Source organism: Physella acuta, unplaced genomic scaffold (genome assembly GCF_028476545.2).
Source record: "Physella acuta isolate Inbredline_101_S28 unplaced genomic scaffold, ASM2847654v3 ptg001919l, whole genome shotgun sequence".
In the NCBI taxonomy this organism is placed as follows: Eukaryota; Metazoa; Mollusca; class Gastropoda; family Physidae; genus Physella; species Physella acuta.
Window position 1 is genome coordinate 95976 of NW_026733424.1, and position 14917 is coordinate 110892.

At 42.8% G+C, this 14917-nt stretch overlaps 1 protein-coding gene across 7 annotated transcripts in view; it reads right to left on the bottom strand.

Annotated features, from left to right (window-relative positions):
- Nucleotides 1-723: 723 nt before the first annotated feature.
- The window catches only part of LOC131931209 (uncharacterized), a 32734-nt gene continuing 18540 nt past the window's right edge, over nt 724-14917 (bottom strand). For all 7 annotated transcript variants that reach the window (XM_059287926.1, XM_059287925.1, XM_059287924.1 and 4 more), the window contains 3 exons: nt 5230-5642; nt 4147-4290; nt 724-3866 (listed from right to left, as the gene is read on the bottom strand). In XM_059287926.1, the coding sequence (XP_059143909.1) occupies nt 3256-3866; nt 4147-4290; nt 5230-5431 (957 nt within the window). In that variant the 5' untranslated portion in view covers nt 5432-5642 and the 3' untranslated portion in view covers nt 724-3255. The remainder of the gene's footprint in view (nt 3867-4146; nt 4291-5229; nt 5643-14917) is intronic.

Consider the following 14917-nt stretch of genomic DNA (forward strand, 5'->3'; position numbering starts at 1 on the left):
ATTTCCAGATTCGTTTTTTTGATAAATTTTTTAAAAGAAATTATGCATTTTTAATATTTTTTAATTGTTTAATATATTTGCTTAACAATATACATTTAGTGGTTAAACAAATATACAATTCTAAAAGTTCTAAATTCATATTGTTTTCAACAATCAAGTATCTTTTGCACTTTGATGTGTAGAGAAATGCTGTGTTCCAATAAATGTTTCAATTTCAATGATGTTCTAGCTTTTGTTTTCCTTTCCATTCAACATATCTTCTATTATAAATTGTATATCTTGTTTCATGTTTTGTATTCTTTGTTATACTGTTTTTTTTTTGCTATAAGTTTTACCGTCTGTTTTTTTTTTTTCTGTGGAAGATGATCATCATCTGAATTTCTAGTAGAAAAATTAACTTCTACTAAATGGAGGGAATAAATCAACTTGGAATTGTTTAATGTAACAGCTTAAATAACAGACATTTTTGGTTAATTCCATGTCTGTTATGCCTGTGGAATCTTGCAAGTTTTCAACCCTCAACAATGACAAGTTTAGCATGTGCCTATTCCGAAGATAATGCCAATATTTATGCAATAGATTAGGTGAAGTAGAGTTCATCTAGAACTAATTTTATTTTTAGGTTTAGAACTAGGTTACAAAAATGTGTAGATAAAGCTACACAAAGTATTCAATGTAGTCATTCATTTGTCACTCACACAATTTCAGTCTTAAAATAAAAACTGGAAAAACATTTTTTAGAGAAATAATTTATAGTATTTAATAGTTTCATGATAGTACAAATACATACCAGTAATAAATTAATGATCCAGCTTATAATAAAAAAAAATGTATTTTTTCAGTACTAAAATTCATGCCATAAGTATGACCAGTATTAGTTATTTAAGAAATGGGCAAATGCCTGATATGTATGAATTAATGGGCATATGCCTGTACAGTATAAATGATAGAGATAACTTACCAGTATACATATATTAATGAGTAGGTTATGAATAATAGCAGTAATAGTAATTATTTAACAGGTGTATAAAAAAAATGGTTCTAACTTGCCGAAGCCTTAATTCTCAATCTAAAATTAGTTTTTACAAAAGCAATAAAAAAAAAACTTATCTCCTAACATTTTTAGATGATTTTAAAATTTAATATTATGAAATATCACAGAACTTTTTCTGAAAAAAAAAAACAAAGGCTGAAAATGCCAAATCTGGGCAAGTACAATAATGCTATACAGCAGTCTGAAAAGTAATGCACATAGTGCCAAGTTTGGAAACACTAGCAGTAAAAAAATGATTTGCAGCTATACAGCAGTCAGAGAGGTAATGCAATTACAAAGTATGAAATGTATTTAACAAACAAATTGTGAGAAGATTATGAAACATATACAAATGAAATTTGGCATAATTTTGATACTGTTTGAGTAGCATGGCAATACAAAAACAGAAATATTATTCTTTTTAAGTGTGAAATATTTACAAAACAAAAGAATAAACCTCAGTGCTATTGGAATGTTTTTTTTATATATTGCATTGATTAAGGTTTAATTAAGTACCAACAATGATATAAGCCGTGTACTCAGTTTAAAAATTCAACACTTTGTAATGTTATTTGACGATTACAATATTTCTTTTCAGTGTACACTATTATTCTAATAATAATAAAAAAAAGTTCGTAGCAAAGACATAACCATAAGTAATCTACCTCAATATCTTGCACACCTCTTACTATGCTCCTTTCATCAAAGCAAACAAACAAGATTTACCATCAGAAAATTGCTTTAGTAAACATTAAGCAACAATAATCAACAAATCCCTTTTGACAGTCAGAAAAGGTCAGTTCACAAAAAAAAGAGCAACAGAAAAATGCGCAATGGATTTTATTTTTAACTAAAAAAGATATTAGTAAAAAAAAATGACCATATGTAAAATCTAGCATAATAAAAGATCTTTCTATGAAACAAATGTTGCTATATTAGTACAATGAGTTTACATTTGCACATTTTTCTGTTGGCAAAATTTTTGGTTGCACAATATTCTGTCATGCTTTTTTTGGTCATCAATACATCATAATTTCTCATACCTGTCCCCCCCACCACACACATTTCACAACTTGAAGAACACTACTCATTCATCCAATCACATGACAAACTGGAAGTGAACATGATTGGATATATATTGAGGCACAGCATGGCAACAACAGTCCTAATACTTCCCTGATACAAGACAAACCACTCATTAGTCAGACGTCCCAGAAAGAACTCATCCTCACATCTAGTGAAAGTACTCAACTATACAAACATAACATCCAAAAGCTTACCCAGAATGATTTCACAAGCTTTCAGAAGCTTAGAAAGTACATTATTTAACATCAGTATGATTTACATTGTATTCGACCAAAACTAATTTTGACTCTCCAGCTCCAAAGTTTTAAAAAAAACTGTCTTTAGAGCTCTTTAATTATAAAAAATTAAATTGAGCTAATTTTAAATGAAAAAATATTTTTTAATGCTTAGCCTAGATATCAATGTTTAAATTTTAGACCTTAATTGAAAATGAAATGAAATATATTTAAAGCTCTTGAAACTAGCTAGCCTTATGTTTTATTTAACTGAAATTTGCCAGTAAAAAAGAATTTGATAAGAAGTTTGTATTAATTAAGAAGTCTCAAAAGTTTTACTTGTAAATCTCTGCTCATTGGTTGGACAAAGAGTCTGATGTTACAATAATTTTTTTGAGAATTAAATTTAAATGACATTTCATAATGTTTTAAAAATATGTTAAAATGAATAATTAATTATTGACAAAGTAATAATCTACATCTAGAAATAATGTATCTAGAATTGTTATTTTTGTTGTACTATGGCCTACAATCTCTAACAAAAAATATCAATTAAGAACCTCCTTCAAAAAATGTTTCCGCATTTTAAAGCCAAATTTCTTTAATTGTTTATCAATTAACTTTTTTAGCATGCAGGTATACCGAATTATAGAGATATTTAAATTAAATTTGCATAGATTTTAAGTTTAAAAATAAATTCACCTCTAGTTACTAGTAAATCATTACATTTACATTTTACAAAATAATTAACCTATTTTTATGAATTACAGGCAAATTTTCAGTTTTTTGATTATCTTTAAAAACGTGGCAACTTCACAGAATACCTATGTGTATCCAACTTTGATTTGTTTAAAATTAACTAAATAATGTTGCTGTATCAAATTTATCTTAGTTGTAGAATTATGACCATGACGAAACTTTTTAATACCGCTTGTTGCCATTCATAACATAGTCAGCCCTGGTGTCATTTCTGGCATAATTTCCATCCCCGCGCCCGGCCAGATTTAAATTTGACCTACTCAGCGTGTGCTCCGCTTGGATTAACTCTGTCGTGTATCCATTGCTGAGGTCTGCTGACTCAGCGTAACTGTTGCGCTGGTTGGGTCTTGTAATTTCGTAACCATTGCCGACATAGCTTGGATAGGGGGCGCCGTTTCTGGGGTGTTGAGGCCCATTACCGTTCCCGTACATGGAGTATGGGTTGTTGACTGGGACGTGCTTGTGCGTCACGCCGTTGGCTAGTGGGATTTCATCACGGTTGAATGCGTGGTTGGTGTACTCTGGGCCGTACGGGTTGGCTGGGGTTTGGTTGAACACGTAATCCGCAGTCCTGGACGCTGAGGCCTTGTCGTTGGTTCTGATGTTGCATGTGATGAGGAGAATCAGCGCCAGGATCAGGGCAAGTCCACTTGCGATACAAGCCAGCATGTAACCCCAGTAGTACTGCTTGGTGGCGGGGAGTAGCTCACTAGCATTGATATTTATCTCGACCTCAATGGCCACAACAATCACACCAGCTGCTCCACATAACCCTAATTAGATTTTTAAAATGTACAAATGTTAACTAATTTTTATATATCTATCTTTTTAAATTATTAAAAACACTGGGAACTTATAGTCATATGGAAAATAATGTAAGTACAAAAGTTTTAATTAAATTAGTTAAGTGTAGAAACCAATATGACATGGGCTAACTTGCTTATAAAATAAGAAAAAACAACAATTATCCAATAGCTAACACTTAAGAAAGGCATATCACTGCTTAGAATCAAAGATGGAAAGGTCTAGGGGATGATGAAAATAAACACATACCAGCCAACATAGTCATGACTCCAGTAAAACCATAATCCTTGCTGTCAGGATCCCCGCAACAGTTCTGTATCAGGCTGTACAGGACAGCCAGGAGGTAGCAGGCCATGCCACCAATCCAAACACCTCGTACACCATCCATCCAAACTAGAAAATTGAAAAAAATTTATTTTTAAAAATTAAAGTCGAATTTTTTAAAAATAACTAACTAAAGTAATCAAGGTTTGGCATTGGTCAGTTTAGAATGAATGAATAAAAAGGAAATAGGGCAGTCTATAAAAGTCAATACACATATTTTAGCGAGGATATGTCACAGTTTTACAGTTTAGAAATATAGTTAAAAATAAAGTTAGACAACCAACAAACACAAGTTCAGCAGCATAAAAAGTTTTTTTTTCAGATGAAAATAAAGAGAAAATAAAAAGGCTTCTAGGAGGTTTGATCTCAGTGGGGTGCTGTCTGAAGACTCTGGCAACTAGGCTAATCCCCTCAGTCTCAAGTAATACAAAATACTAAATTTTGACAAATTGGGAATCGATGTCGTGGCCGGGTGGAGAATATGATATCTAAATGTCAGTTGCTGGATCGGAACCCATGTCAACATAGTAAATGTCTTTTTAAATTCTTTCTTTACAGCATTCAAACAGACCCTCTAACTAAGGGGTTGGCAAATTTGAACAATAGCCACTGATCTCAGTACATTCTAAAATGCAGAGGCGTAGCGAGGGGGGTGACATATGTCCCCGGGCGCTGACCTTAGGGGGGGGGCGCGCCAAATTGAAAGTTTGAGGGGGGGGGGGGGTGCAAATGAAAAGTTCGAGGGGGGTGCAAATCGAAAGTTTGTCCCCGGGCGCCGGGAAGGATCGCTAGGCCTCTGCTAAAATGAATAAAAAATTAAAAGTAAACAGCAAAGTAAGCTTTATTAACTTGATGGCCCATAAGACATAAGTAGTTGGTGTACTCAAAGATATCTTACAGACTCATCCTCAGGAACTGAACTCAACAGCTTCTAGGTTGGTAAGCATGCACTCTACCCTTCAACCACACAAACCCACACACAACATGAGAACATAGAAAACAACTTACCAACATCATCACCAAAAGCCTTTTTGGAGCAGTTGGTCATCTTAGCAGTGTCAGTCCCCAAACATCCGACCCAAAGACCTTGGAAGTAAGTGACGCCCCACCAGGTTGGGATGCAGAAAGCGAGGGCGTACACCAGGAAGATGAAGTAGTTGAAGAGAAGAGTCACCTTGTAGATGCTAGCTCTCTGGCTCCACATACCCATTATGGCACTTTTTTGTGGGAACAAGTTTCAAGAGAAGTGATGATCTAGACTTTGTTAAAGTCGATTATCTCCCTTCAAGTCAGAAATTTAAAGTGTTTATCCTTCGTGATGGCAACAATTAATTATCAACAACGAAATGTAATCCGATCCAAGTTTAGTCGAAATAAGACTCCAGTGAAACTATGTCTTCAGTGATAGAACTATGTGATGTCTGTAAATAAAAATAAAAATGAAATCTATTAAAACTTATATGGAAAACATTCAAACGCAATTTAGAAAAAATAATCTACATTTTAATTTAATAATTAATTTTAAAATAATTCACATTGCATGTGTAGTTAGTCTCTAAATATGACGTCAATCGAGGATAATTAAGAAAACCTTTAAAAACAATTGTTTTTTATTTTGCCAACTAATAAGTGGTAGGAACAAATTTCAGTAGCATTATAATGTAGAGCACCGCCTATTGCTGCAGTGACCGGCTGTGTGTGGATATGACGTAAGTGAGACCACACCACCTGTTGCTAGCTTTACTACATAAGTTTCGGCCACTGAAGTAGAAGTTTACCCGATTGTTATTGATTAAAAAACGGGGTTGATACACGGCAAGGAAATTTTATTATGAGGTAAAAATCTACGGAAAGAAAAAACAAAGGATAATATTTTGACGGTAGAGAATTTTTGCGGTTACTGTGTAAGCCCTAGAGGGCGGTTTATAAAGAAACAACTAAAGATTGAGAAACGATAAGAATTAAGTTTATAGTGTAGGCCAGGGGTCTCCAAACTACGGCCCGCGGGCCGGATGCGGCCCGCGAGGTCCTCTCATCCGGCCCGCGGAGATCTTTTTGTCCACGGGAAAAAATGTTTCTTGGAGGTGGCTGAGGAACTTTGCCCAGAAAATTCAAAATAATTTGAAAATGTAGCTTTGGTTGCAATACCATTGCCCGCCGTTTTACAGACATTGGTGAAAATGGCAAGCTTTGTGTGCTAAATATATGGACTTAAGCTGTGTACTGAATACTCTAACGAAGATGGTGAATTTAATAAGGTCATATGGGCTTAACCCTAGATAGTTTAGCGACATGTTGAAAGATACAAACACAGAATCGCAATATTTACTATATTACACAGCAGTACGATGGCTAAGTTGTGAGAAACTTCTGAGCAGAGTATTTAAGTTAAGAAAGGAAATAGGTGACTTCCTGGAAAGTAGGCAAGCCACGTCCATAAATGTCTGGTGAAGAATGAGTATAGCAATTGGCCTCTGCTGCAAACATAACTAGTCATTGAAATTTTCTGAACCCATAACTATAAGAGAGGGAAATATAGTTTCTATACACCCAACTAAAGGCATTTCAGCTACCCCGAAGAGATGCCTGGAAGAAACTCTGGCCCCCGAACTAATATTTGATAGTTAATGCGGCCCTCGGGCTGAAAAGTTTGGAGACCCCTGGTGTAGGCCTACAGTAGTCAATACGATGACTATGAAAGGGATTTAATCTAGTTTTCAGAAGGTATCATAACTCAAGTCAATGATACGTTCGTTGTATTTTCTTTCGTCTCTTCATTTTTCATATCGTAGGTCTATGTTTTAGAAAAATACATATTGGGTTGGTTACATCCCTTGCTTATCTTCGCTTGAATTCTATATTGGTCCCTGTTTGATTATTGCAATTAACGTTCGCCCCAAAACTCCGGTAAAGTACATTTCTGCCATTGCGCAGTTGCCGCCTAAAGGTGTCAAAAACAAAATGAAGTTTCGCATCTCCACGTGATCCTATCACGTGATGCGTGACACCGCCACATTGTCTCAATATTCGGGCGTGGCTGTTTTTTTTCTCTCTTAGAATAAAGAGAAAAAAATCAATTAGAAACGAAACAAAATCAATAGCCGATGGGAGATGTGATCGAAGCTGATATTTGTTCACAGTGAACCCTTGCAAAAATTGTGAATGAACTGTGAAAATTTGGCAGTGTATGTGTGTGGGGGGGGGGAGGGAATTCAATTTTGCTGTCGATTTGATGTGCGTAGGAAGTCGATGTTGAGGTCTGCATTTGACAGGTGTGGGGTGTGTAGATGTGGGTGTACAAAATACGATATCAGTTTTAAAATTCTTCGGATATTGGCCAGGGCATAGTGGCCAGTTTGCGCATGTACGATATATGTCAATTTTAAGCTTTTCGGACACTGGCCAAGATAGTCGGCCAATGCGCGTTTCGGACTTTGGCCGTAACATAATAATATATTACATTTACCCAGCCGTGCAAGTATATCAAGTGATGCAGTAACGAAAGATTGACACCAGCTATCAACGAAGCAAATTAATAACCTACGAAAACTTTCACTCTTGTCTCCTTTTTTTCTCACCCAGCCGATTTAACTTTTGTAATTTACGATTTGAAAAAAAAAGTTTTAAATGTCGTAAATCGATGAAGTTAAAAGTCTTTTCATAACACGGGGACAGGGTGCTAGCCTACCTGTAGGTAGACACTCCATGTGACACCCCGTTATCAACACTACACACCGGCTACACGCCATCTTGAGTCCCTATCGCGTCCGTTGTTTTACTTACCTGGGTCTTAACGTATCGGAAATCGATAAGCTGAGATTAGTTTTTGTGCGCTAATATGGGAGGGTGGATGACAAGGTATGGGGGAAATCGAAATAGTCACGCAGGTGGTTTTAGTAATAAGGGCAGAGTAGGGCACCACGGGCATATGCACGCAGGTGGTTTTTGGTTAGGATAGAGTCATTAGAGCCGAGTGGGGGAATCACGGGCTTATGCATGTACGTGGTTTTTTGTTTTAAGCAAGAAAGGCAGATACACTGGGGCGTACGCATGGTTGTGGTTTAAATAGAATGGAATAATGACTGGTTCCCGATAATTCAAATAAGATGTAGGACTATAGTGGTAGGTAAACAAAACGTATGTGGTACTGTATTTATTTGTAGCAATACCATGTTAGGTAACAGTGCGACTTTATCATATTGAGGTAGTATGTACGAGTGCGATAGGATATGTGTTTAAGTTGGAATGACATGTAACAGTTTGGTAGGCCATGCTTTGTAATGTTGGGATATATTGTAAGAGCAGAGGCGTAGAGAGGGGGGGGGGGGGGGGCGCAGACCGCACCGGGTGACACCATTTAGGGGGGTGACACCAAGGCAAAAAAGAGCAAAATAAATAGAGAAAAATGATAATTCCACTTAATTAAGTGATTAATTCGAGTTTTAAATAGTGTTTTAAGAGGTGCAAATAGAAAGTTTGAGGGGAGGTGCAAATTGAAAGTTTGAGGGAGGGGGGTGCAAATCGAAAATTGAAAGTTTGTCCCCTGGAAGGGTCGCTAACGCCTCTGGGAGTGACACCATTAAGTGTCGCATCGGGTGACACCCGACCTCGCTATTTCTTGCCTTGGTGTCACCCCCCTAAATGGTGTCACTCGGTGCGGTCCGCATCGCCGCCCCCTCGCTACGCCTCTGATGATATGTAACAGTGTTGTAGGATATGTTATTTAATGTTGGGTTAGTATGTCGCGTTGCGATATTGAACACGGATATAAGCAACATCAACAGTATGTAACAACCAGATGGTATGTAACAACAACCAGATGGTATGTAACAACAACCAGATGGTATGTAACATGGCCGTGTTGTCTAGCATTTCAATGACCAGTGACAGATGACAGTTCAATGACAGACGACGCAGATGACAGTAAGTTAAACCACGTGACAACTGCCCCACCCACGGCCCGTGAACAAAAATTGTACGCGTATATAGGGCCTAACTGTCAAAATAATTTGGTAGGCATCAGGGAGACACGTTCCATAGTGTTGACCATATCTGGATATTGCCTAAGGACAACATTCCTGAAATCTACACTGCACCAAGTAGATAAACCACGCCCTGTTAAAATGCTATTACTTTTAGCTCACCACAATGAATATTTACTAATGTATAATTGAATGTATAGCCCTGAGACAATCAATTATGTCCGACTTTAAATAAAAGGTCATTATAAAAAAAATGTAGGTACTATGTGTAGAGCCAGTTTTATGGTCCCTTCAATGTGTGATTATCAATGTGCTGATTTATATGACGTGTGTATACAGGAGACAACACGGATGAGTACAGAAATCACCTGATGTGGGGTTATCATCATAGCTTATTTGTGTTGTAATGAATGGTATCATTAGAGATGGTGCGAAACGATGGAGTAAGGAAGAAAAAACAAAACACGAACAAAGCTATGTGATTATTTGTTATGCAGGCGCTATGTTATAATCGACTTTGACTTAACTTAGACTGGATGTTACAAGAGTTCAACTAATCCCTTACGTTTCATAATGTTTGGCCTCTGTTATGATCACGAGATCACAAGTTAAAAGCCGGCTTAAATTTCTGCACACAAATCACAAAAAAATAGGGTCCTTTTAATTTCACACACATAACTCACAAAAATGGGGTCCTTTTATGTTTTAAATGTAAAAAAATGGGAGCATTTAAGAAATAAACCAAGATTAGGAGCGCTTCATAAATAAACCCACAATGGGGGAACTTCAGGAATACATTTATATAACCCACACAGATTGTGGGGGGGGGGGGGGGAAATAATTACATCTGACACACAAATAATGGCCATTATATTTTAGAAGGAAACGGACTTTTCTCTTGGCATTTTTATTGTTGCACAACACTAACGACAATTGTAAATTACTATCCAAAAATAGAGCAGGTCACGAACTAATTACCAGAACAATTATCCCCCTGTTCTCTCGGACATAATCCCCTCCACCCTCGGCTGTACGAGTCTCATGGTGCTGGGACATAACCCCCTTCACCCTCGGCTGTACGAGTCTCATGGTGCTGGGACATAATCCCCTTCAGCCTCGGCTGTACGAATCTCATGGTGCTGGGACATAACCCCCTTCACCCTCGGCTGTACGAGTCTCATGGTGCTGGGACATAACCCCCTTCATCCTCGGCTGTACGAGTCTCATGGTGCTGGGACATAACCCCCTTCACCCTCGGCTGTACGAGTCTCATGGTGCTGGGACATAACCCCCTCCACCCTCGGCTGTACGAGTCTCATGGTGCTGGGACATAACCCCCTTCACCCTCGGCTGTACGAATCTCATGGTGCTGGGACATAACCCCCTTCACCCTCGGCTGTACGAGTCTCATGGTGCTGGGACATAATCCCCTTCACCCTCGGCTGTACGAATCTCATGGTGCTGGGACATAATCCCCTTCAGCCTCGGCTGTACGAATCTCATGGTGCTGGGACATAACCCCCTTCACCCTCGGCTGTACGAGTCTCATGGTGCTGGGACATAACCCCCTTCACCCTCGGCTGTACGAATCTCATGGTGCTGGGACATAACCCCCTTCACCCTCGGCTGTACGAGTCTCATGGTGCTGGGACATAACCCCCTTCACCCTCGGCTGTACGAGTCTCATGGTGCTGGGACATAACCCCCTTCAGCCTCGGCTGTACGAGTCTCATGGTGCTGGGACATAACCCCCTTCACCCTCGGCTGTACGAGTCTTATGGTGCTGGGACATAACCCCCTTCACCCTCGGCTGTACGAGTCTCATGGTGCTGGGACATAACCCCCTTCACCCTCGGCTGTACGAATCTCATGGTGCTGGGACATAACCCCCTTCACCCTCGGCTGTACGAGTCTCATGGTGCTGGGACATAACCCCCTCCACCCTCGGCTGTACGAGTCTCATGGTGCTGGGACATAACCCCCTTCACCCTCGGCTGTACGAATCTCATGGTGCTGGGACATAACCCCCTTCACCCTCGGCTGTACGAGTCTCATGGTGCTGGGACATAACCCCCTTCACCCTCGGCTGTACGAGTCTCATGGTGCTGGGACATAACCCCCTTCACCCTCGGCTGTACGAGTCTCATGGTGCTGGGACATAACCCCCTTCACCCTCGGCTGTACGAGTCTCATGGTGCTGGGACATAACCCCCTTCACCCTCGGCTGTACGAGTCTCATGGTGCTGGGACATAACCCCCTTCACCCTCGGCTGTACGAGTCTCATGGTGCTGGGACATAACCCCCTTCACCCTCGGCTGTACGAATCTCATGGTGCTGGGACATAACCCCCTTCACCCTCGGCTGTACGAGTCTCATGGTGCTGGGACATAACCCCCTCCACCCTCGGCTGTACGAGTCTCATGGTGCTGGGACATAACCCCCTTCACCCTCGGCTGTACGAATCTCATGGTGCTGGGACATAACCCCCTTCACCCTCGGCTGTACGAGTCTCATGGTGCTGGGACATAATCCCCTTCACCCTCGGCTGTACGAATCTCATGGTGCTGGGACATAATCCCCTTCAGCCTCGGCTGTACGAATCTCATGGTGCTGGGACATAACCCCCTTCACCCTCGGCTGTACGAGTCTCATGGTGCTGGGACATAATCCCCTTCAGCCTCGGCTGTACGAGTCTCATGGTGCTGGGACATAACCCCCTTCACCCTCGGCTGTACGAGTCTTATGGTGCTGGGACATAACCCCCTTCACCCTCGGCTGTACGAGTCTCATGGTGCTGGGACATAACCCCCTTCACCCTCGGCTGTACGAATCTCATGGTGCTGGGACATAACCCCCTTCACCCTCGGCTGTACGAGTCTCATGGTGCTGGGACATAACCCCCTCCACCCTCGGCTGTACGAGTCTCATGGTGCTGGGACATAACCCCCTTCACCCTCGGCTGTACGAATCTCATGGTGCTGGGACATAACCCCCTTCACCCTCGGCTGTACGAGTCTCATGGTGCTGGGACATAACCCCCTTCACCCTCGGCTGTACGAGTCTCATGGTGCTGGGACATAACCCCCTTCACCCTCGGCTGTACGAGTCTCATGGTGCTGGGACATAACCCCCTTCACCCTCGGCTGTACGAGTCTCATGGTGCTGGGACATAACCCCCTTCACCCTCGGCTGTACGAGTCTCATGGTGCTGGGACATAACCCCCTTCACCCTCGGCTGTACGAGTCTCATGGTGCTGGGACATAACCCCCTTCACCCTCGGCTGTACGAGTCTCATGGTGCTGGGACATAACCCCCTTCACCCTCGGCTGTACGAGTCTCATGGTGCTGGGACATAACCCCCTTCACCCTCGGCTGTACGAGTCTCATGGTGCTGGGACATAACCCCCTCCACCCTCGGCTGTACGAGTCTCATGGTGCTGGGACATAACCCCCTTCACCCTCGGCTGTACGAATCTCATGGTGCTGGGACATAATCCCCTTCACCCTCGGCTGTACGAATCTCATGGTGCTGGGACATAATCCCCTTCACCCTCGGCTGTACGAATCTCATGGTGCTGGGACATAATCCCCTTCAGCCTCGGCTGTACGAATCTCATGGTGCTGGGACATAACCCCCTTCACCCTCGGCTGTACGAGTCTCATGGTGCTGGGACATAATCCCCTTCAGCCTCGGCTGTACGAGTCTCATGGTGCTGGGACATAACCCCCTTCACCCTCGGCTGTACGAGTCTTATGGTGCTGGGACATAACCCCCTTCACCCTCGGCTGTACGAGTCTCATGGTGCTGGGACATAACCCCCTTCACCCTCGGCTGTACGAATCTCATGGTGCTGGGACATAACCCCCTTCCCCCTCGGCTGTACGAGTCTCATGGTGCTGGGACATAACCCCCTCCACCCTCGGCTGTACGAGTCTCATGGTGCTGGGACATAACCCCCTTCACCCTCGGCTGTACGAATCTCATGGTGCTGGGACATAACCCCCTTCACCCTCGGCTGTACGAGTCTCATGGTGCTGGGACATAACCCCCTTCACCCTCGGCTGTACGAATCTCATGGTGCTGGGACATAACCCCTTCACCCTCGGCTGTACGAGTCTCATGGTGCTGGGACATAACCCCCTTCACCCTCGGCTGTACGAATCTCATGGTGCTGGGACATAACCCCCTTCACCCTCGGCTGTACGAATCTCATGGTGCTGGGACATAACCCCCTTCACCCTCGGCTGTACGAGTCTCAAGGTGCTGGGACATAACCCCCTTCACCCTCGGCTGTACGAATCTCATGGTGCTGGGACATAACCCCCTTCACCCTCGGCTGTACGAATCTCATGGTGCTGGGACATAACCCCCTTCACCCTCGGCTGTACGAGTCTCATGGTGCTGGGACATAACCCCCTTCACCCTCGGCTGTACGAGTCTCATGGTGCTGGGACATAACCCCCTTCACCCTCGGCTGTACGAATCTCATGGTGCTGGGACATAACCCCCTTCACCCTCGGCTGTACGAGTCTCATGGTGCTGGGACATAACCCCCTTCACCCTCGGCTGTACGAGTCTCATGGTGCTGGGACATAACCCCCTTCAGCCTCGGCTGTACGAGTCTCATGGTGCTGGGACATAACCCCCTTCACCCTCGGCTGTACGAGTCTTATGGTGCTGGGACATAACCCCCTTCACCCTCGGCTGTACGAGTCTCATGGTGCTGGGACATAACCCCCTTCACCCTCGGCTGTACGAATCTCATGGTGCTGGGACATAACCCCCTTCACCCTCGGCTGTACGAGTCTCATGGTGCTGGGACATAACCCCCTCCACCCTCGGCTGTACGAGTCTCATGGTGCTGGGACATAACCCCCTTCACCCTCGGCTGTACGAATCTCATGGTGCTGGGACATAACCCCCTTCACCCTCGGCTGTACGAGTCTCATGGTGCTGGGACATAACCCCCTTCACCCTCGGCTGTACGAGTCTCATGGTGCTGGGACATAACCCCCTTCACCCTCGGCTGTACGAATCTCATGGTGCTGGGACATAACCCCCTTCACCCTCGGCTGTACGAATCTCATGGTGCTGGGACATAACCCCCTTCACCCTCGGCTGTACGAGTCTCATGGTGCTGGGACATAACCCCCTTCACCCTCGGCTGTACGAATCTCATGGTGCTGGGACATAACCCCCTTCACCCTCGGCTGTACGAGTCTCATGGTGCTGGGACATAATCCCCTTCACCCTCGGCTGTACGAGTCTCATGGTGCTGGGACATAACCCCCTTCACCCTCGGCTGTACGAGTCTCATGGTGCTGGGACATAACCCCCTTCACCCTCGGCTGTACGAGTCTCATGGAGCGCCGCATATTGCCATGTTAGCAAACAGCTCCATTAATCTCACTGCTAATCCACCCAGTCCGACGCCGGGGAGTTTAGACCCCAGAACAAGAAGCTTAGCTTAATCCCAAGGTTCGGATAAGCCGGGATAAAGGTTAAGAAGATAAACTCTTGCACGTGATGGGAATCGATAACAGACACTGTATAATAAGATAAATTTAGCCGCGCGTGCAACAACGAATGAAAAGTTTTAATTACGTTCCGAAGGCCCTTAAGTATGAGGAAACGAATCAATAATGAAATCAGTGCTGGGCTGTGCAATCAAGAACTGTGTCTATCTCAAGATTCAAACAACGGATAACGAA